We start from the raw sequence: 20,752 nt of genomic DNA, 5'->3' as shown, positions 1-20,752 counted from the left end.
AAATGTGAGAGCCCAGGAGGGTCCTGGAGCTCAGTGCCCTTCCTGCACGGGCACGGCAGAGCCGACGTGTCCCCTCTCATCCTGCGTCTCCCTCGGGGGAAGCCTCCTGGCTCCATGCTCTGGACGTTTGTAAGCTTGGCCGCTGCAGGTCCTCAGGGATTGGTACGTGCCGTGCGTGGTCTTTGGGAGCGTCGGCATTTCCGGGCATCAGGCTTAGCCGTGTCCTTCAGAGAGACCTCCGCTGTGTGCTTCTGAACCTTAACATCTTTCCAGACACAGGTGGGGCAGCTGAGTGGTTGCAGAGTGAGAAAAACAAACAAACCTGAAAGTCCTTCCTGTTCCTTTTAAGATTGGAAAGTGACAGGGAGGACCTCATAAAGTCCTCTCATCCCTGATGCTGTGGACTAGAACATGAGAGATGGAAACTTGGCTGTTGGACGCTGTCCCCTCCTCCGCAGGATAGGATTGACACGCTTTGTGGCATAACGACCCCCAAACATCTCCCATCGACAAGTGGCCTAGTGCCTGCAGGGCCAGCCCCACCCCTACTCCGCCCCCCTGCCCAGGACCCGTGAGAGGAGTTTCAGGTCGACTTGGAAAAATAATACCTTTTTTTTTTTTTTTTTTTTTTTAAAGTACATAAGATTGAATTAAAGCAGCAATTTTCAACCTTTTTTTTTTTTTAATCTCATGGCAAATGTAAACCAATTACTAAAAATTCTGTGGCACACCGAAAAATACGTGATAGTTTTTGCTGACCTGAACAACAAGAATGAGGTATGGTTTTGATTCATTCACACCGGATGGCCATGGTGGTGTTGGTTGCTGTCTTTTATTATTATTATTATTATTATTATTATTATTATTATTATTATTATTATTTGACAGTCTAAGGGAAAAGAGGTCAGTGCCCCTGACTTAGTCGTCAGGGATTGCATGGTTTGAAAATTCTGGTGGTGTACAGAGTTGACAATCGCTGAATTCAAGGGAGAAGGTAAAAGGCTTCCTTCAGAGAAGCGGTGCTTTCTGTTCCTTGGCAATCTGATGGTGTATCTCAAAACTCAACCTGAACTCGAGCCGTCCCACTTCCCTGTGGAATCTACAACCCTCCCCCCCCTGCCCAAACAGCACGCAAGCAAACAAACAAGCAAACCCAGCTCCTAGGTCTGATATGGAGACCCGATCAGAGGTTGCCAGAGGCAGGAGGTGAAGGGTGGACACCATGGGACTAAGGGCTTGAGAGGTACAAACTTCCAGACAGAAAATACATACGTCCTGGGAATGGGGTGTCCAGCATGGTGACCATAGTTAATAATACTGCATTGCATATTTTAAGGCTGCTAAGAGAGAGATCTTAAAAATTCCCATCACAAGAAAAAAAAAATGTGTCACCGTGTGTGGGGATGGGACATTGATGAGACTGAGTGTGGTGATTTCACAGTATATACAAACGTGGAGGCATTCTGTTGTACACCTGAAACTAACATAATGTTTTTTTTGTTTTGTTTTGTTTTGTATTTTTCTGAAGCTGGAAACGGGGAGAGACAGTCAGACAGACTCCCGCATGCGCCCGACCGGGATCCACCCGGCACGCCAACCAGGGCAACGCTCTGCTCACCAGGGGGTGATGCTCTGCCCCTCTGGGGCGTCGCTCCGCCGCGACCAGAGCCACTCCAGCGCCTGGGGCAGAGGCCAAGGAGCCACCCCCAGCGCCCGGGCCATTCCTGCTCCAATGGAGCCCCGGCTGCGGGAGGGGAAGAGAGAGACAGAGAGGAAGGAGGGGGTGGGGGTGGAGAAGCAAATGGGCACCTCTCCCATGTGCCCTGGCCGGGAATTGAACCCGGGTCCCCCGCACGCCAGGCCGACGCTCTACCGCTGAGCCAACCGGCCAGGGCCTAACATAATGTTTTATGTTTGTTATACCTAAAACATCCCCCCCCCCCAAGTAACAGCAAGAAAGTGGTCCACAGGTCAAATGGTGGGAAGTGTGGTTCTTTCATTAAAAAAAGAAAAAGAAAAAAAAGAGAGAAGTAGGTCCAACAGGGACAATGTGAATTTTGAGAGCCTGGGTAGCCCTTCTTTTAAACCTGACATTGTTCTGATTCTTCTGTGAAACTGGTCCCGTGTTGGCTCCTGCATTCAAAAAGGATGTGGAGGAACAAGAATGATGGAAAGCTGAGTCGTAAAGGTTCGGAGGGAGAAAGGGGGCTCTTGGCGAAGTTTCTAAAGGAACTGGTCCTATTGACTCTGACAAAGAGAAGGCAGCGTGCTGAACCCATTCCTCTCCCCACTCCAGGAAGGGGCCGTGTGCTGAAGCCCTCGCCGCTGTCACTCCTGGCCTTGTCTGACAGAATATGGAGCTCAGTTTGGACACTTTCTTGAGGACGAGAATAATGAAATCTCGCAACAGATAACGGGGAGAGGCTGTGGCATTTACACACCTGGGAAGCTGGACAGATCAAAAGGAATGGAACGGGGGTGGGCTGAGAATTCACCTGCCTGGGGCCAAGGGGGTACTGTTGCCTTTTTAGTGTACATGATGGTGAAGCTGGATTGGATTTGTTGGTCTCCAGTGTAACGTGTTCATTTCCTGAAAGAAGAAACAGAGGGTCTGAGTGGTTAGGGAGCGTGCCCAAGCTTACACAGCAAGCCGATAACCGAGTAGGTGGAGGACTGGGACCCTCTGACTTCCAGGCCATTGAACAGTCCTCAGGGGTCCTGGGGAAGTCCTGTCTTCCTCATTTCTGGTCATGCAGTGTGGTTTGGATTGCTGGAGAATGGATTATTTTTTGAGGCCATTTGTAGGCAGTACTTGACATCCTGGTGTCTTTATTAATGCAGGTGGTCCAGAGGCTTGGAGGCAGAACAGAGGGGCTTGAGGTGGGCTTGGGTGGCGGTCAGCCTAGGGCTGCCTGCTGGCTCCACCTCTAGCTCTGTGACCTCAGATACACTTCGCTCTGGGACCTCACTTCTGAGTGGTTCATAGTAGTTCAGGGACTAATGGTGAGGATTGTATGAAATACAACCCATGCAAAGGGTTGAGCAGAACTCCTGAGAACAAGCAAGAGCTCCTAACTTTCGGTGATAAACACATTTGATTATTGGACACAATGCTGTCGCAAGGCGGGACACTGATGCTCTTTTAGGTCATCCCGCGTCCCATGGATGTGCCCTGATGGAGGGAGGAGCTCAGAATGTCCCCCACGTGGAAGTTTCCCCCCGGCAACAGACAGGACTCCTCGCTTAGGAAAGCAAGATCTGCAGGAAAGGGTCACTCAACTAATTGGAAAATCGGGATGGGAACCCTTCTCCGAGGCCAAGGTTGTTTTGCTTTTTGTGATGCTTGAAGGTTATTTTCCTTGACTGTTTCCACTCTGTGGCAGAAATCATCCCCGGCTTTCACCAGAGAGACAAACGGGAGCCTGTTAACCTAGCTTGAAAAATTAATAGGGGAAGCAGTCAACGTGAACCAGTTAAGTGTAACTGATAGTAAACACACGTGTGATCGCTTCTGTGTGCTGTCCATGGCTGACGATGGACAGAGTCAGGAAGGGAGAGGCAGGCAGACCCGGCGAGAGGTCCTACAGGAGACGGAGACAGGACCGGACGGAAGCCCAGGAGCGTAGAGACAAACAGGGAAGAGGAAATACCCACCCTTTGTGAACTCTTTTGTAATTATTTCATTTAATCCTCAACGAGACAATCTCAGTCAAGCAGCACAAGTTCCCCTTCCCATATGGAGAAACTGAGGCTTGGTCGGTGAAGGGATGTGACCTACATCACTTAGCTAGGACCTGGTAGAGGCTGTTTTAAAAAAGACCAGACACCAAGGTACTGTGACTTCTTCTCTCTGCGATGGCCCCTCTCTTCTTTCTTTAACCTCTCTCCCTCGGTTCTGTTGCCCCTGCCTTCCTATCCTGGCCCCGTCCCCACCATTGAAGAGCGTTGTTACCCGGAGGCTTCATGGTGGATCTCTATGAGGGGTGTGGAGTGCGAGGCTGTCACACCTGCCTCAATCTCACTTGTATGATGAGCCAGAGGTCCCGCCCCTGGTTCTAGTTTGTTCCGAAGCCTTTGTGGCTGACTGATGGCCCCTTGGAGAGGAGGAGCTTTGGGGTGTGGACAGTGGGAGGCAGGGAGGACAGCTGAGAGGTTGAAGTAGTCAGTGGAGTGGCTGTTGCTGGATTCCACATAAGCCAGCAGTTTACACAATAATTTTCTTGATTCTTGGGATTAAAAAAAAAATGTGTGCTAATGCTGAACTCTGCTATTGCTGTGGGAATAAGAAGATGGAGACCATTGCTTTCTGGGGCCTGGAAGATAACACGGGCTGGAAGCTAATACTGCAGAGGCTGTTCTCCCTTTGGAGGGGACACAGCTGGGGTGGGTCCGCCTGACACTCCGATGCACGGACCCAGATGGTTCTGAAGGCTGCGAGGACCCTGGTTGGAGATTTTCAGTCTGGGGAGGCTGAGATCATTGCCACCTCCAGCTTCTCCCATGTCCCCTTCCCACCCCCAAATGAGCTGCGGGTTCTGAAGTGTCATCTGGGTGACTTTCCTCCACCCCTTCACTTACGAAATACCCACGTGGCCCTGGAAGGCATCCCTGACAAGACAGACAGATGACGTGTGTCCAGGCTGCTGCACTTGGAGTAGAGCTAAGGGGACGTGACAGCCAAGGATGACGCATGGGGCCTGGGGGAGGGGAAGGGGGTTGAAGCAAGGTGCTTGCTCATGGTGTACTAGAGGAAGGATGAGGGGACCGCGGGTGGGAAAGGAGAGAGGGGCTCATGGAAAGAGGGGCAGCATGGGAGGTTATTAAAGCTTCACATGCAAGCTTCTCAGAGTCGTTACCGTAACAAACTAGGGAGAGTAGGGATCCAAGGACCCACAGTTCCTTACGGGTGTCAGCAAATAGCTTTGTGGTCTGTCCTCATCATGACTTGGTGCTGATTCAGCACCCCGGTGACGCCCATTTTACACACAAGGAGGCTTAGGTAGACTGTCCCCTTCCCCACCGTTGTCCTGGGCTTCTGGTGATGTCCGTGTGTCCTTCCGCCTGCCAGCTGTGCAAGAAGAGCGGCAGAGGAGCCGGGAGCGGGCGGAGAGCGAGGCCGAGTGTGCCAGCGGGGGCCACGAGGACATGCCCGTGGAGCGGATCCTGGAGGCTGAGCTTGCTGTGGAACCAAAGACAGAGCCCTACGGGGACCTGACCATGGAGAACTCGGTATGTGGTCCTGGACCGCTGTCCATCTGTCTCCCACTCCTTGGGTGCAGTTGGCGATGGGGAAGGGGTGTGTGAGGGTCCCAGCATCTACCCTCAGTGCCTCGTCCCTTTGCAGACGAACGACCCCGTCACCAACATATGCCATGCCGCCGACAAGCAGCTGTTCACCCTCGTCGAGTGGGCCAAGCGCATCCCCCACTTCTCTGACCTCACCTTGGAGGACCAGGTTATTCTGCTCCGGGCAGGTAAAGGATGTTGGGGTTCATTTCTTCTTGGGACAGTCACTTGAGCTGCCATTTTGAAATTCCCCTAGGGACCCTAAAGCAAGCAACAGGAAGGTGTGGCCATCTACCCAAGCTGTGCACCATGCTTACGACAGGATGACCATCCAGGGTGGTTCTTTTTTTTTTTTTTACAGATACAGAGAGAGTCAGAGAGAGGGATAGACAGGGACAGACAGACAGGAATGGAGAGATGAGAAGCATCAATCATTAGTTTTTCGTTGCGCGTTGCAACACCTTAGTTGTTCATTGATTGCTTTCTCATATGTGCCTTGACCACGGGCCTTCAGCAGACTGAGTAACCCCTTGCTCGAGCCAGCAACCTTGGGTCCAAGCTGGTGAGCTTTTGCTCAAATCAGATGAGCCTGCGCTCAAGCTGGCGACCTTGGGATCTCGACCCTGGGTCCTCCGCATCCCAGTCCGATGCTCTATCCATTGCGCCACCACCTGGTCAGGCCAGAGTGGTTCTTTTTACATTCTTTATAAACTCTTACATTTGGCCCACCCCCTCCCCAAACACTTTCATTCTCAGATGAAACATCTTTTGTTTACAGAGGAGGGAGACTCCTTTTCCATGGGAACCCTACCATGGCTTTATCATTTGCATTTAACTTTCTTCCTCTCCTTTTCCACATGAGAGAAGGGGAGATAAACAGAATCCTGCATGCACCCTGACTAGGATCCACCCAGCAACCCCTATCTGGGGCTGATGCTCTGCCCACTTGAGGCCATGCTCACAACCAAGCTATTTTTACTGCTTGAGGTGGAGGCTCCATGGAGCCATCAGAGCCCAGGGCTGATGTACTCAAACCAATAAAGCCATGGCTGTGGGAGGAGAAGAGAGAGATATAGAGAGAAGAGGGAGGGGGAGGGAAAGGGGTGGAGAAGCAGGTAGGCGCTTCTCCTGTGTGCCCTGACCAGGAATTGAACCCGGGGCATCCACACGTTAAGCCAATGCTCTACCACTGAGCCAGCCAGCCAGGGCCATGTTTTAACTTTCAGACAGTTCTATCCTTTTTATTGAGGCCCACCTGAAGCCGTGCCTCATTATCATGATGACATCAGGAAAGGGAGAGAGTCTCATGTCACAGACAAGGTTGGAGGAGCCACAGATCTTTGCTCAGGTTGTACTAGATGCATTCCAGGCCCCTCCTAGTTTGAGGTTCTCTCTCTGTGCCGTGCTCTCTGTTGGCTCCTGTTCCCAGAACATGGTGTGGAGGACATAGGCCACGCCTCCTCTCCATCGCTGAGCCAGCAGGGGGATTTCATGACAATGGGCCGTCCACCATTCCATCCCTGTGTGATAATGAGTGAGCACCAGGTGTTGGCTGAAAGCCCCTCCCTGTGCCCCATGACTCTAGTCAACACCGAGGACACAAAACTAGGTGGTCAGGTCCTGGGGTCAGGGACAGCAAGGTCAGCTTTCTCAGCACGGCAGCCAACAAAGTGATGACCGCCTGTTCCACGTTCAATATGTAGTTGTTGATTGACGGAGGGAAGTAGAGTCCTTGTCCTCGAGCTGCCATTCTGGGCTGCACTGGGGAGCTGGGGTGTGGGTACCAGGGCCACAGGCCAGGGGACCCCACTTTCATCCTTTGTTCCGTCACGCAGTAGCGGTGCCATCTAGAGCTGGCGTTTTTTTTTTTTTTTTTTTTTTTTTTTTTCATCTTTTCTGAAGCTGGAAACAGGGAGAGACAGACAGACTCCCGCATGCGCCCGACCGGGATCCACCCGGCACGCCCACCAGGGGGCGACGCTCTGCCCACCAGGGGGCGATGCTCTGCCCATCCTGGGCGTCGCCATGTTGCGACCCTCCTGGGTGTCGCCATGTTGCAACCAGAGCCACTCTAGCGCCTGGGGCAGAGGCCACAGAGCCATCCCCAGCGCCCGGGCCATCTTTTGCTCCAGTGGAGCCTTGGCTGCGGGAGGGGAAGAGAGAGACAGAGAGGAAGGCGCGGCGGAGGGGTGGAGAAGCAAATGGGCGCTTCTCCTATGTGCCCTGGCCGGGAATCGAACCCGGGTCCTCCGCACGCTAGGCCGACGCTCTACCGCTGAGCCAACCGGCCAGGGCTAGAGCTGGCGTTTGACCCCAATCGTACCGCGTGTTGGGTGGTGACCAGCGAAGCAGGCTGTGGTGGGCGTCCCCTCAAGGCCCCCTCTCATCCCCGCAGGGTGGAACGAGCTCCTGATCGCCTCCTTCTCCCATCGCTCGGTCTCCGTGCAGGATGGCATCCTCCTGGCCACGGGTCTGCACGTCCACCGGAGCAGCGCCCATAGTGCTGGCGTGGGCTCCATCTTTGACAGGTGTCTCTGCTGCCTCCAGGGTGTGCGTGCATGCGTGTGGTGTGGGTAGAGACGGGATACAGGACGGGCAGACCCCATGGCCACTGGTGGTGAGAAGCAGGGACCGTGGCACAGTGTGATGGGAATCCTGGCAAGAGCGGGGGATGAGGGAGAGGCGGAGGCCATGAAGTGAAACCCGTTAGAGGCCAGCGTCGTTGCTGGACAGAGGGGAGGACCCGCTATCCCTGTGGGTTTCCAAAGAAGAAACTGGAGTGTTGGCGTGACCTTCTGTGTTAGAGCTGTGTGTGTGGGAGTGGGGTGGGTGTGGGTGTTGGAGTGCTCATCCTAGAGGCAGGGTGGGGCAGGAGGCACTAGGGTCTGGCCCGAGGAGTCCAGGCTGAGGCTTTGCTGGATTCTGCAGCAGGACCTCTGGTCAGGCAGGGACGGCCTCAGTCTGGGATTCTGCACCCTAAACGTTGCTGAAGGAAAATCAAACCATGTGGTTTAAGGAGATGAATGAAATGAGTGGAGATAGATGAGTGGCTCAGGGTGAGAGGACGGGGAACCGGGAAGGCGGAGATCAAGGTCCAAGCTATTCCCTGTCCAAGGCCTGGGCCCCGTGGCCGCCCCACCTCCATCATAGAGGGTCTTCTGGGGCCACGTGCACACCCCCCGCCCAGCGTCTCCACTCCTGTGTCCTTTCCCAGCATGTGGCCCCACCAGGCTGGTCTTCAGTGGGCTCCGCCCTCCTCATGGTGCCTGCAGGGCTCTACCTGTCACTGAATGCCACGCCCTGCTGCATTCCCGGATGGGCAGTGCCCTTGCCGTTCTTTGCCTGTTGCATTTCTGCTCATTTCTGAACCCTGTAGGCTGCTTCTCCAGCCCTCAGAGTCCACCCCCCCCCCCCCCCGCCCCGTGTTCCCTTGGACTTTGCTCACGGCCCTGAGACCAGGGGCCGCATCATACCCCTCCCTGTGCCCCTCGCACCTGGTGCATTGACTGGACATGGGTTACGCGCGCGTAGTAAACATGGGTTGCATCCCTTTCGTGGGTCCTGGGTGGGCGCGACCGGTCTCCTCATCGCCCGTCTCTGCCTCCTGTGAACAGAGTCCTGACTGAGCTGGTGTCCAAAATGAAAGACATGCAGATGGACAAGTCGGAGCTGGGGTGCCTGCGTGCCATCGTGCTGTTCAACCCAGGTGACCGCACGGCCCTGGCCCCTCCCCCCACCCAGGGGCGGCTGTCCCCACCGGGGGCAGTCTCTAGTCCGGTCCTCCAGCTCAGCTGGGGAACAGAGGATGCAGGGCCAGGAAACTTGGGGAGGGCAGAGGGTTGGCCCCTCCTGTCCTCCACTCCCAGCGCCACCTCGAAGGGTCCTGAGCGGGCATGGGGTGTGGGTGTTTGGGGTCCGGTGGGGAAGGTAAGGGATGACAGTGGCCTCCGGCAGTAGTGAGGGATGGGGTCAGAAATGGCCTGATTCTGCGTGGACTTTAGGGATTTGCCGATGGATCAGAGACAGATCTGCCGATGTGGAAGGAAGAGAGGCGTTTGATATAATTCTCGAGGTTTTTTGTTGCGTTTCCCCGAGCAGTTGGTAAAACGGAGTTTTGCGCGTATGGAGGTGGGGTCGGAAGGAAGGGTGGGTGAGTAGGAATCGGAAGTCTGTGTTGGGAGGTTACAGTCTGAGCTGGAGGTGGAGGGTAGACTTCCAGGACTGGCTTCCCGGTGAGTCTGGAGGTCAGGGGAGCAGGACCAGGGATGTGTGTGGCTGGCTGGCAGCCGACACCTGCCCTGGAGGCTGGGCACCAGGTCTGAGCTCACTGAGGAGTGGGGGAAGAAGGTTGGTTGGTGGGGAAGAGGGCAGGGGGTTGGCCTGACACTTGGGGGCAGGCGGGGAGGGGGCGGGAAGATACTGGAAGAAAACTTTAGGAGGGGCCGTGGAGGAGACGGGGCGGGGGCCAGCAAGAGCTGTCCTGCAGGCTGACAAAATGAACATGTCAGGGAGGGGGCGAGCGGCTTCCCCCAATGCGCTACCTGCCGTCAGAGGAGAGCCTCGGGAATCACGCAGGAACTGATGCTCCTGCTTCACCTGAACAGGTCGCTCCATGCACTGACACAGGGCTCGGTCGGCCTGGCTCGGTCGGCCTGGCTCGGTGCCCTGGTCGTCACTCACCGTCACCGGGCGCCTAGCACCTAGTAGGCACATGCGTGAGGGACTCTTTCTGGAATGGCCCAGACAAGATGAAACTCCTTCAGGGAGCCAGTGGCGGTACCTTTGCCCCAGGAGTTTTGGGGTTGCTTGGGCACAAAGGATCAGCTGTTGTTCCCCACCCACTGTGTGTCTGGTCACTCTTAAGGGCAGTGGCCAGCGCAGGTGGGAACCACTTCTGTGGAAGGTGACACCGGGGGTGAAATCAGCCATCTTTTCCAGATGCCAAGGGTCTGTCCAACCCTTCTGAGGTCGAGACCCTCCGGGAGAAGGTTTACGCCACCCTCGAGGCCTACACCAAGCAGAAGTACCCGGATCAGCCAGGCAGGTGAGGAGGCTGGTGGTGTGCCTGTCAGGGCCACAACTGTCCTCACCACTCGTCAGTGGGTGGCGGCAGGCGGCAGGCGCTGTTGAGGTGGCTTTCCGATGGGACTTGGGCTCCGGGATGAGCTGAAGGCCACTGGAAACCTGTCTCCGTGGAAGCAGAGGTCTTGCCTCTCTGGCCCGCCGGTCACCATGGCGGCACCAGAGCCTGACACCGTGCCGGACAAACTCGGACAAACAAGGCACCGAGTGAATGAGTGTGGGTCCCATTGTCTCCAGCTTCTGATGGAGGCATGGAGGTCAGCAAAGGTCAGGAACTTGTCCAAGGGCCTGGCTAGGAACCCAGGTCTCTCTGATTTCAAAGAGCTGGGATTTCCAGAGTGACATGGTTGCTTCCCGCCCCGCCACTGGAAGCCCCTGGCAGTGAGGGGAAGGCGTTGGTAAGCCAGGACAGGTGACCACCGCCTGTGTGGCCTCCAGCAAGGTGGTAGGGCCTGGGTCTGGGCTCCTCATCTGGGAAGGAAGATACTGGTCAGTAGCTCTCAGGCCGGTCTGTTCCCAGGTCATTAAAAGAATCCTTTTCTCCAATAGTTCCTCCAAAGCACAGCTAGATAACAAGTCTCTCTCCTCTGCTAACTCAGTTAAAAAGAGAGAATGTGGCCCTCAAATCTCATAGAAAATGGAAAACAAAACTTGAAGACATTAGATTTGTCTGTAGCGTTAACTTGGTGGGCTCCCAGATCTCGCTAACGACTCACTCCTCCGCGAAGGCTGAGTCCACTCAGCCGTTTTCCCTGGGTCATGACCCAGCACTGACTCCTCATCCAGAAGAGGCTGAACTGTTTTCCATCGTCGGAGGCTGTGGACGCACCTGAGTGTGCAGGCCCGGCCCGTTGGTACCCTGCGCGCGGGTGTTAGAGAGAGAATGAGCAGGGACCACGCACCACATCCCGCGTCAGCAAAGAGCCCAACAGCAGTCGGTTTCCTGCTCACAACGCGGTCCTGGTGGGCAGTGAGTCAGGGAGGTGACTCTGCCACGTGTCACTCAGGGGCCCCGGCCTCCTGCTCCGTGTGCTCTCTCACGTCCCAGAGCCACATTGTGTTGTCCATCAAGTTGATGGAGGGGACACAGGTAAGGCTGTGGGGGCAAGACCGCCCCCTGGAGAGAGCCCCCCCCCAGCTCCTTCACTCACTTCCATTGGCTAAAACTTGGTCACTCGGCCACACAGGAGGCTGAAGCACATACCAGCTGTGTGCCACAGGACGGGGAGAAGGGTTTCGGTAGACACCTGGCCATCTCTTCTCCACCTGCACCTGCAGCGGGTGAGATGGGAGAGCCCACTGACGAGAGCTCTCCGAAGCCCCGCATCGGCTGACTTGTGCCGAATCTGAAGCCCCACGTCGGCTGACTTGTGCCGAATCTCCCAGCTCTGGGGCAGCCCCGGAGCGTGCTGTTCTGAGCCTGTGTTGTATGTGGGGTGTTAGGAACAAGAAAGCTCAGATGCTCAGCCTTTTTCGGGGGTTGGCTCTGGGCGGTGCTCTTTATCTTCAGCACAGGAAACAGAAGAGCAAAGCCAGAGCAAACAGACAAAAACAAAGCCCCTCTCTTCTTCCTTATTGTAAAAGCACAGCGTGCGCCCCGGTAGGAAACAAGGAACGCATTTGCAGAACATAAAGCAGGTAGTGAAAACCGATTGTACATTTTTGGGGGGAGTAGATGTCTCCCCAGCCCCCATGTGTACACCCAGGAACAAGTGCCGATGGCTACGAGATCAGGCAGCGTGGGCACTCCTCTTCCTCCCACAGCCGGTTCAGGCATCTTATCCGGTATTGAAAAGTACAAAATTGTCCTTTTGCATGGCTTTGTAGTATTTCACAGGGAGGATGTGTCCTCATGTATTTTTTCTTTTTTTAGCTATTGGCATTTAGGCTGTTTCTAGTGAGTGTCAGTTTAAAAACTTTGGAACTTATCGTATATTTTGCTCCATAAGACACACTCCCCCCCAAAAAAAGTGGAGGGAAAATGCCCGTGTGTCATATGGAGTGAAAAATACGGTATTTTATTAAATATTTTAACACACCGTTTGGTTCAGAATTTTTTTTCTTATTTTCCTCCTTAAAACCTTAGGTGTGTCTTATGGTCAGCTGCAACTTATGGAGTGAAAAATATGGTACCTGTTTTCCCTCCAAGGGGCTGCCAGGGGCCTGGGCCGCCTCCGGGCACTGGGGTCAGGGGCCACACCGGCATCCTGGACCGGGGCAGAGCCTGGGCGTTCAGGGAGGGGGTGCAGAGTTGGGGTCCCTCGCATGTCCCTTGTTTGTGGACACAAGGTGACCACCCTGAGTCCGAGCAGCTACATCAGGGATGTTCCTGGGCTCGGATGTTCAGGTAGGTAAGTGCTCTGTAGCCATATCTGGTTTGCAGACAGACACCTGGTGGAAGGGGTCCCTGGTCCGTGGGGGAGGGGGAGGCTGGTTTCTCAGTGGTGGAGTGCTGCCACCCTGTGGACACTGTACAGAATACATGTCCTGGCCAGGCTCTGGACGTTCCCCTTGCCCACAGCAGGCACCCTCAAACTCTGCTCCCAGCACGGGTGTGAGGACAGCAGCTGCCTTCTAGTTTTTAATTTTTTTTTAATTTTTTACAGAGATGGAGAGTGAGTCAGAGAGAGGGATAGACAGGGACAGACAGACAGGAACGGAAAGAGATGAGAAGCATCAATCATTAGTTCTTCATTGCATGTTGCAACACCTTAGTTGTTCATTGATTGCTTTCTCATATGTGCCTTGACCGCGGGCCTTCAGCAGACCGAGTAACCCCTTGCTGGAGCCAGCGACCTTGGGTTCAGGCTTGTGGGCTTTTCCTCAAATCAGATGAGCCCGCACTGAAGCTGGCGACCTCCGGGTCTTGAACCTGGGTCCTCTGCATTCCAGTCTGATGCTCTATCCCCTGTGCCACCGCCTGGTCAGGCTGCCTTCTAGTTTTTATAGACCTGGTCTCTCAGCTTTTCAATCCCGCACAGACAGCTCAGAGAGCTGCAGTGCCGTCCACTTGGCATTCTACAAATTGCAAACCTGGCATGCCTAGAGAAAAAAATAGTTTCAGAGTTAGCCTAACTTTGTACTTTATAGAGAAGTCGCTTGCTTCCTTTGCCAAATTCCATCAAACCCTCTTGGGGTGGGGCCATGCCTGGGTCCCAGTGTCCCTTCCCTTCATCTAACTGCCCCTTCGCTGCATGCTGGGACCATTCAGATGCACGCAGAGGCTTTGGGACCAAAGTTTGGGAGGTTTGTGTTGGCCTTGGTATAGACTCTCAGTACCCCCCACCCCAGCAGAGTAGCCAACCCTACCCTTTTAGCTGGTGCTGCTCTGTGATGCTTGTGTTGCTGCGTTCCTTTGCGGCATGAGTGCAGAAGCTGACGTGTTTGCAAGGAGCAGCATTAAAATCCCCATATGATCCCTTCCCAAAAGACTCCAGAGAGGTCGCAGGGTCCGCCTGCTGCCTGTTAGAAGATAGCCAGCCCCTCCAGCCCATTTCTGACACTCCCCAGGGTTGGATTCTCTGACTCCCTCCTGCCTCAGAGATGGTCCAGAGGACAGACCCCCCCCCCGACCCCCGCACTGCCTCCGGCCTGGGTGGGGCGGCCGTGTGTGTGCCCACCAAGGTCCTGATCCCTCCCGGGCATCCCGGCAGGTTCGCCAAGCTGCTGCTGCGTCTGCCAGCCCTGCGCTCCATCGGCTTGAAGTGCCTGGAACACCTGTTCTTCTTCAAGCTGATCGGGGACACGCCCATCGACACCTTCCTGATGGAGATGCTGGAAGCCCCACTGCAGGGCACCTGAGCCTCAGCAGCCACGGCCTCCCGCCAGGAGGAGCACCTGGGCAGGTGTGCGTGGACCCCTGCCCCACCCACGTTCCCCCTGTCCCCCCGCCCCCTCCCCCCGTTCCCAGAATGTGATGCTTCTAATAAATCTTTCTACACACTCGAGATTTCTCTGGGCGCGGTGTTGTCGGGAGGTCAGGGGCCACCCTTCGTCACTCTCGGAGGGGCCGGGGGGTTTTCTGGAAGTTTTGGGGGGAAGCTAACTCAGCCTCCGTACCTATCACGGGTTTGAATTATTATTACTATTTTCTCATTTGCCACGGAAATCAAAGGAGTGGCTGATAAAATAATAATCTGGTCTCAGCAGTTTGGGAGTGAGGGGTCTGGGGCGGGGGTGGGGTGGCAGAGTCATGTCGTGGGGGAGGGAGGCGAAACGGGGGGAGGGTGCCTGCTCAGCGACGGCTCCTTTTTTTGTTTGTTGGTTTGTTATTTTCCTCCTACGATCAATAAGCAGAAAGAACCTCGCCCTGATTGGTCCCAGGGGTGGGGGGGCATTGAGTATAAGGCAAGGAAAGATGGTCTCTTGATGGGGAAGAGTCTTGGGTCCCGGGCCTTGATGAGATGTAGTGATTAGGGTGGCGTTCCTGTCATCGCCCAACAGCCAAGAGCAAATGACCAGAGCCCACCAGCTGTGTCCCCATTATTCTCTAACCTACGTCACCTGCTCTTCAAAGGGGACCAGAGGAAACGTCCCCAGCTTCTAGCCCCGGGAGCCCTCCTGCTTGCGGACAGGAGCCCCGGGGGGCAGGGACGGTGTCTTACCAATGTCACAGTTAGCCTATTCAACCCCTCTCCTCCAAGGCATCCCTCCGACATTCGTTCGCAGGGACAGGGCTCAGCAGGGACACACGCCTGAGCTCCATGTTCACAACGCATCAGTGACATATGGTCCCTGCCTTCTTCAGGGTAGTTCATGTGGAAATTGAGGTGACATTCTGATACTACTTTGTACATGAGGAGAGATGATCATTTAGAAGATGTCCTCTGTAGACTGAGCACCCTGAGCCTGGACTTGACCGCTCCCGTTCCTGCCTTTCAGCAAGGTCAACCAAACCATATTGGGTTATGATTTTATTTCCTTGCTCAAAAACATTCAATGACCCTGGCCAGTTGGCTCAGTGGTAGAGCGTCGGCCTGGTGAGCAGGAGTCCCGGGTTCGATTCCCGGCCAGGGCACACAGGAGAAGCGCCCATCTGCTTCTCCAGCCCTCCCCCTCTCCTTCCTCTCTGTCTCTCTCTTCCCCTCCCGCAGCCAAGGCTCCATTGGAGCAAAGTTGGCCTCGGGCACTGAGGATGGCTCTATGGCCTCTGCCTCAGGCGCTAGAATGGCTCCGGTTGCAACAGAGCAACACCCCAGATAGGCAGAGCATCGCCCCCTGATGGGCATGCCAGGTGGATCCTGGTAGGGCGCATGCGGGAGTCTGTCTGACTGCCTCCCGGTTTCCAACTTCAGAAAAATACAAAGAGAAAACCAAAAACGTTCAATGACTTCCTTTTGTCTATGAAGCAGTGATTCTCATGGGGTGAGGGAGGGGGATTCTGCTCTGTCCCCACCTCCCACCCCTTGGAAGTATAGCCATGTCTGAAGATGTCACAGCTGGGGAAGACACAGGGGGTAGAAATCACGGGTGCTGCCCAATGTCTACAGGCTGTGGGGCCATCCCGTGACCACAGGTCCGTGGTGCCGAGACAGAGAGACTACAGCGCCTCACTAGTGGACAGGAAAGGAAGTGGGGTGTCCTCTTGTTTGGGAATTCTGGCGAAAGCCCCGAGGTGAGACTGGGAGGACCCCTCATATTCTCGACCGGAGCTACCCAGAGGCGTCCACACAGGACTTATTGACATCATGAACTGATTTGGTAGTTCTTACCTTACATTCTTCTTGAGCCTCTATTCCCAGAAGGTTGAGAGATAAGGAGAGAGTTACTGAGACTGAGAGAAACCTAGGGGGCAGGGCCGTGGCTTTACCCCACCCCTCCAGGAGACCTAGGAGGAGGGACAGAGCCCCACCCTCAAGCTAAACGAGGGGCCACAACAGCACCCTCGCAGGACTGGACGTGGGTTCCTACAGGAAGGAAGGCTGGCATCTCGCTCCTGGCCCAAGGCTTTTCAGTGGCAGAAACGCAGAGCCACCCTGACAGGGTGCCCGTGGACATACAGACCGACGCCTTCCTCCTGACCGGGGCTCTCTGAAGACTGGGTCAATCTTGGGGTGATAGTGGGGGCAGGGAAAGAGGACAGCAGTGACTGTCCCCATCCCCCAACTCAGTCTGGCCAGAATGTGGCATTTCCAGTGGGTCAAGGGAACACCGCAGAAGGAAGTCGTGCTTAGGGTGCCTGAAGGTACCAAGCCTGGGGGACGTCTTGCCCAGGCCTGGGCACCCAGCAGGAAGAGGCTGTGTTGTGGGTTGAACTATTGTGGGCAGTGACTAAGGGGTCAAACAGGAGTTGCTGTCATATCAAACGTGAGGTCCAGGAGAGCATGCGATGCCCACACCTGGTCCTTGTGTAGTGTGATGTTCCCCGTGGGCCTCCCAGAGAGCTAGCTCACCTGTGCCCCACGAGAGCCATCTGCTGGGGACTTGCCAGGTGACAGGCATCGCTTTTCTTCTCCTCCAAGTCTCTGCTGGTGGGAGGGACATTAGACCCAAAGAATTAGGAGCAGAGGGAAGGGAGCAGAAGGAGGAAGGGAGGAGGGAGAGGAGGAGGAGGAGGGGAAAGGGGAGGGGAGGGGGAGGAGGAGGAGGAGGAAGAGGGGAAGGGGGAGGGGAGGAGGAGGAGGAGGAAGACAAGGAGGGGAGGAGGAAGAGGAGGGGAGGGTGAGGAGGGGGAGGAGGAGGAGGAAGGGGAGGAGGAATAAGAAAAAATTGCCCAAGTTTCAGGGGGCAGGCCTGGTTGAAGTCGATGTGAGATGGAAAGTTGGATTCAACTAGACTCTTTGGGATGTTCTGAGCTTTGCCTGAGGTCCTATCACAGGACAGGAGTGGACATACCACAGGGCAGGTTGGGAGGCTGAGGCTGGAAGAAAGGGGGACCTTTTCCTGTCTGTGTCCCGTGGACTAGTCTCAGTCTCGCGCCCCCTTGATTTGGCCTTCCTGGGGCACCAAGCAGTCCCTCAACCTCCAAGGCTTCCCCCCCCCACAACCACCCCCAGTCCCCAGCTCCGGGGGTGAAGCCTTCCAAGCCTCCATGTCAGCTGCGTTGACTTCGCTTCTCCTCGGAGATAAGCCCGGGCTTTTTCACAGGACAACAAGGCTCTCCGAGGCTGCTGCCCCCCCTCCCCACTCATCCCTTCCTCCTCCTCCTCACACACCCCAGAGCATGCCCACCTCCTGCCGGGTCAGCCCCTTCTCCGCCCACCAGAGGCCTAAGTCTTTCCTGGGGTGTGTGTGGGGTGGGGTGGGGGGGGTCTCTCCTCTGCGCCGATGGATTCCCACCGGGCTGCTGGTCTCCAAGTCCAGCTCAAGGTCACACCTCTGGAGCTTTTCCTGGTCTCCCCCTCTGGGTCATTTTATCATTATTTTGTGCCTCCATTAAACAAACAAACAAACAAAAAACAGTATTTTTCAATGACAACGGATATCTGATCTTATATTCACTTCAGGTGCACAACGTCGTGATTAGGCGTGTATGCGCCTGCCGAGTGATTCCTGGCGAAGTCTGGTGCCCACCTGGCACGGTTATCCACCCTGTTCCCTACCTGCCTCTGTTTGGAACACCTGGGACAAATGGGACATCCTCCGCATGTGTGTGCTCCCTCCTCCTCCTCCTCCCCGCAGGAGGTCACAGAGAGGAGGAGTCTCTGCAGCCTGTGAAGGGGAGGAGAAGGGGACACCCCAAAGCCTGCCCCAGCCAGGGAAGCCTGCCCCAGCCAGGGAAGCCTGCCCCAGCCAGGGAAGAGCCTTGGACGCCCACGGCAGCCTCTTCCGTGACAGCGCTGGCGCACACGCGGTCAGCTCGGGCCACACCCACAACGCATGGGCGTGCAGCCAGGTCCCCGCGGGTGGCTCCTCTGTCCGTGCAGCTGCAGGGTGAGTGTGACTCGCCCAGTCCCTGGGGGCGGAGGAGGGGGACACTCGGTGCCAAGATCGCTGGGCGCGCGCGCCCTCTGCCGCCGGCCTGGGGCATCACAGGCAGGCATCTTCCCCGGAGAGTGGTCCCTCTCTGTTACTATGGGAACCACCAGGGATGCGCGTCTCCCTGCTTTCCGAAAGTTCGCATCATTACGCTGCTTCGCTTTTTAGGAAAGAACCTGCTTCCGCTCACCAAAAAGAAATCCAGGGATTTTTCACATGAACGGAAAATAATTAAATAAACAAAAAGCGTTCAGCTGTCTTAGCATCACGCAGGTAAGTAGAGCCACAGGTGCATTTATTATTTCTCATCTCTGCGGGCTGAGCACTGGCCAGTCATTCCTGCTTTGCCTGGGTAGGGTGCGATTCGTTGTTATGTGGTCTAATTTCTTCGGTTCTCTTTTCGGGGTCTGGGAACGCTCAGAAACGTTTCCCTGTAAAATCGATTGTACCTGCATCTTCACTTTGCACCATTCCCCATTTCTGGAAGGTTTTAGAGGAACCTCTACCTTTGGAGAGTGGGGGGAAGCCGTGGTTTGGAAAATGAGGCTCGCATGGACACAGAAAGTCAGATAGGGCCCTGGTCGGATGCTTGCACAGTGGAGGCTTAGCTCCTGGGGAGGTGGGCTCAGAAGAGGAATGTCAAAGGGAAAGGATGGGGGGGGGTCCTGTGGGTAAGGATGGGGGGTCCTGTGGGTAAGGGTAGGGGGCCTGGTGGGAAGGATGGGAGTCTGGTAGAGAAGGCTTCCAACAGGGGTTAGTCTACAACAGGGGTTCCTAGGAAGGAACCAGTTTCTTCTCATCAGCCAGCCCCTCTCTAGCTAGAGGGGACACAGGCCTGCAACCATTGAGTCACCTTGTTATATACGACAACGTAGGAAGGACAGTACTACCGTGGGGTGGGTGACACACCAGTGCAGCAGCAGACATTCCTGCGGCAACACTGACTGACAATTAGACTCCTTTCTCAGTGGTAGAACTGAAGATTTTGAGAATGGCTGAGTGTGACTTCTCAGGGGAACCCCGGTTTAGGGACAAGTACTGCTATTGTTTCCCCGGGAAGACCACAAGCCTGCTGTAATGCAGTGTATAAATGTTCTTGCTCAACCCTTCCCAAGTCTGCAGAGCCTGGTGGTGCAGGCACTCTGAGTGAGCTAAAGTCACAACACGCTCTTAGCTCTAGAGCTAATTCAAGCTTGCATGGCTCGCAAGAGACAGAGCCCAGACTCAAGCTCAGGAACTCACGTACATCACGCACTGTTCCCATCCCCCCCCCCCCCCATGCAGAAAGATGGCTAGTTCATTTGGACACTTCCTCCCCGGGGGAGGGGGAAGCTGAGTTGTGAGGGGACAGCTGTTTGGAGTCATCCACAGCCAGGGACACACTTTGTTTTTCTGCTGAAGAAGGATATTTCCCTGCCCCGCTCCCCCCACAAGTTGCCTGATTCCAAACTGGCGGAACCACTTTGGTTTGAATTTTCCAGCCAGTTTCATCCCTGGGGTGGGGCGAGCGTGCGGAGTGATTCGGGGCAACAGAACCATTTCAGGATGATTACAAGGGAGTGAAAATAGGAGGTTTTCATGGACATTGTCTCTCAACCCTGATGTCCAGCATTAGGGAACCCAGGGCGCTCTCTCTCTCTCTCTCTCTCTCTCTCTCTCTCTCTCTCTCTCTCGGGTGGGGGCGGTGGCTGCTCGTGACACTGAGCAGGTGTCAGGACCCTCATCTAGATGTCCCGTAATTAGTAACAGCGGCACCGACTGGGGACCCCACCAATAGGGCTGCAGAGCACCAGTGCACATTGAAAAAAAGAGGAAAAAATGTTGCAAATGTATAAAGATAAACATGGGGGGAAAAGTGAACTTTTCACATGCATTTCAAAAGTGACTTATAACCTTCCTTCCAAAGGTACAGTGTCACATGCCTAATACAACTAAGTCCAGCAGGAGGACTGAACTGGAGGCAAAGCTGGAAAATTTTCAGGAATGACAAGAAGGCAGAGTCTCTCTCATGGGGGTAAGCCAGGTGACAGGGTAGGAAGCTACTGTGTCTGCAGAAATGCCCTTTGGAAGGCTGGTCCAGGATGGGTGCTGACTTGTTGCAGTTTCCTCCGAAGATCTTTAAAAGCTGGGGCACACGCAGCTGTTGTTCACGACGCAGACACAGCTTCCTGGAGGCAGATACGGGCTCTTTGGAGCATTCCATTCCAAACTAGTTATCTCTCAGGGTCCTTGCATGTTACCACGAGTACAGTGGGACACACACACACACACACACACACACACACACACACACACACACAGTAATCAGGTGGGCAGCTATAAGAAAATGTTGAGCTGCTGAACGAGTGTGGGATGCTGCAGGAAGAGCCAGGGGCATGCTTCCAGGCGTGCTGGTACTTTCCCAAGTAGGATAAGGGTGGCATGGTACCTGGTCCCTGACCTCTAACCCTCACACTGTCCTCGACTC

At 55.1% G+C, this 20,752-nt stretch overlaps 1 protein-coding gene and 1 non-coding gene across 8 annotated transcripts in view; one reads left to right on the top strand and one right to left on the bottom strand.

The window, feature by feature from the left end:
• The window catches only part of RXRG (retinoid X receptor gamma), a 151,572-nt gene extending 137,295 nt beyond the window's left edge, over positions 1-14,277 (top strand). For 6 of the 7 annotated variants that reach the window (XM_066261027.1, XM_066261030.1, XM_066261028.1 and 3 more), the window contains 6 exons: positions 5,069-5,229; positions 5,345-5,474; positions 7,682-7,814; positions 8,901-8,992; positions 10,225-10,330; positions 14,022-14,276. In XM_066261027.1, the coding sequence (XP_066117124.1) occupies positions 5,069-5,229; positions 5,345-5,474; positions 7,682-7,814; positions 8,901-8,992; positions 10,225-10,330; positions 14,022-14,169 (770 nt within the window). In that variant the 3' untranslated portion in view covers positions 14,170-14,276. Of the gene's footprint in view, positions 1-5,068; positions 5,230-5,344; positions 5,475-7,681; positions 7,815-8,900; positions 8,993-10,224; positions 10,331-14,021 lie in introns of all 7 variants that reach the window. The other variant, XM_066261026.1, reaches the window with a different exon arrangement.
• Positions 6,420-6,495, bottom strand: TRNAV-AAC (transfer RNA valine (anticodon AAC)). Its single transcript has one exon. It is a non-coding gene; the product is annotated as a tRNA-Val (tRNA).
• Positions 14,278-20,752: the final 6,475 nt, after the last annotated feature.

The sequence above is a fragment of the Saccopteryx bilineata genome, chromosome 2, assembly GCF_036850765.1.
Source record: "Saccopteryx bilineata isolate mSacBil1 chromosome 2, mSacBil1_pri_phased_curated, whole genome shotgun sequence".
NCBI classification, from domain to species: domain Eukaryota; kingdom Metazoa; phylum Chordata; class Mammalia; order Chiroptera; family Emballonuridae; genus Saccopteryx; species Saccopteryx bilineata.
The sequence above is the reverse complement of the archived record's forward strand: the minus strand, read 5'-3'. Positions and strand labels throughout refer to the sequence as shown.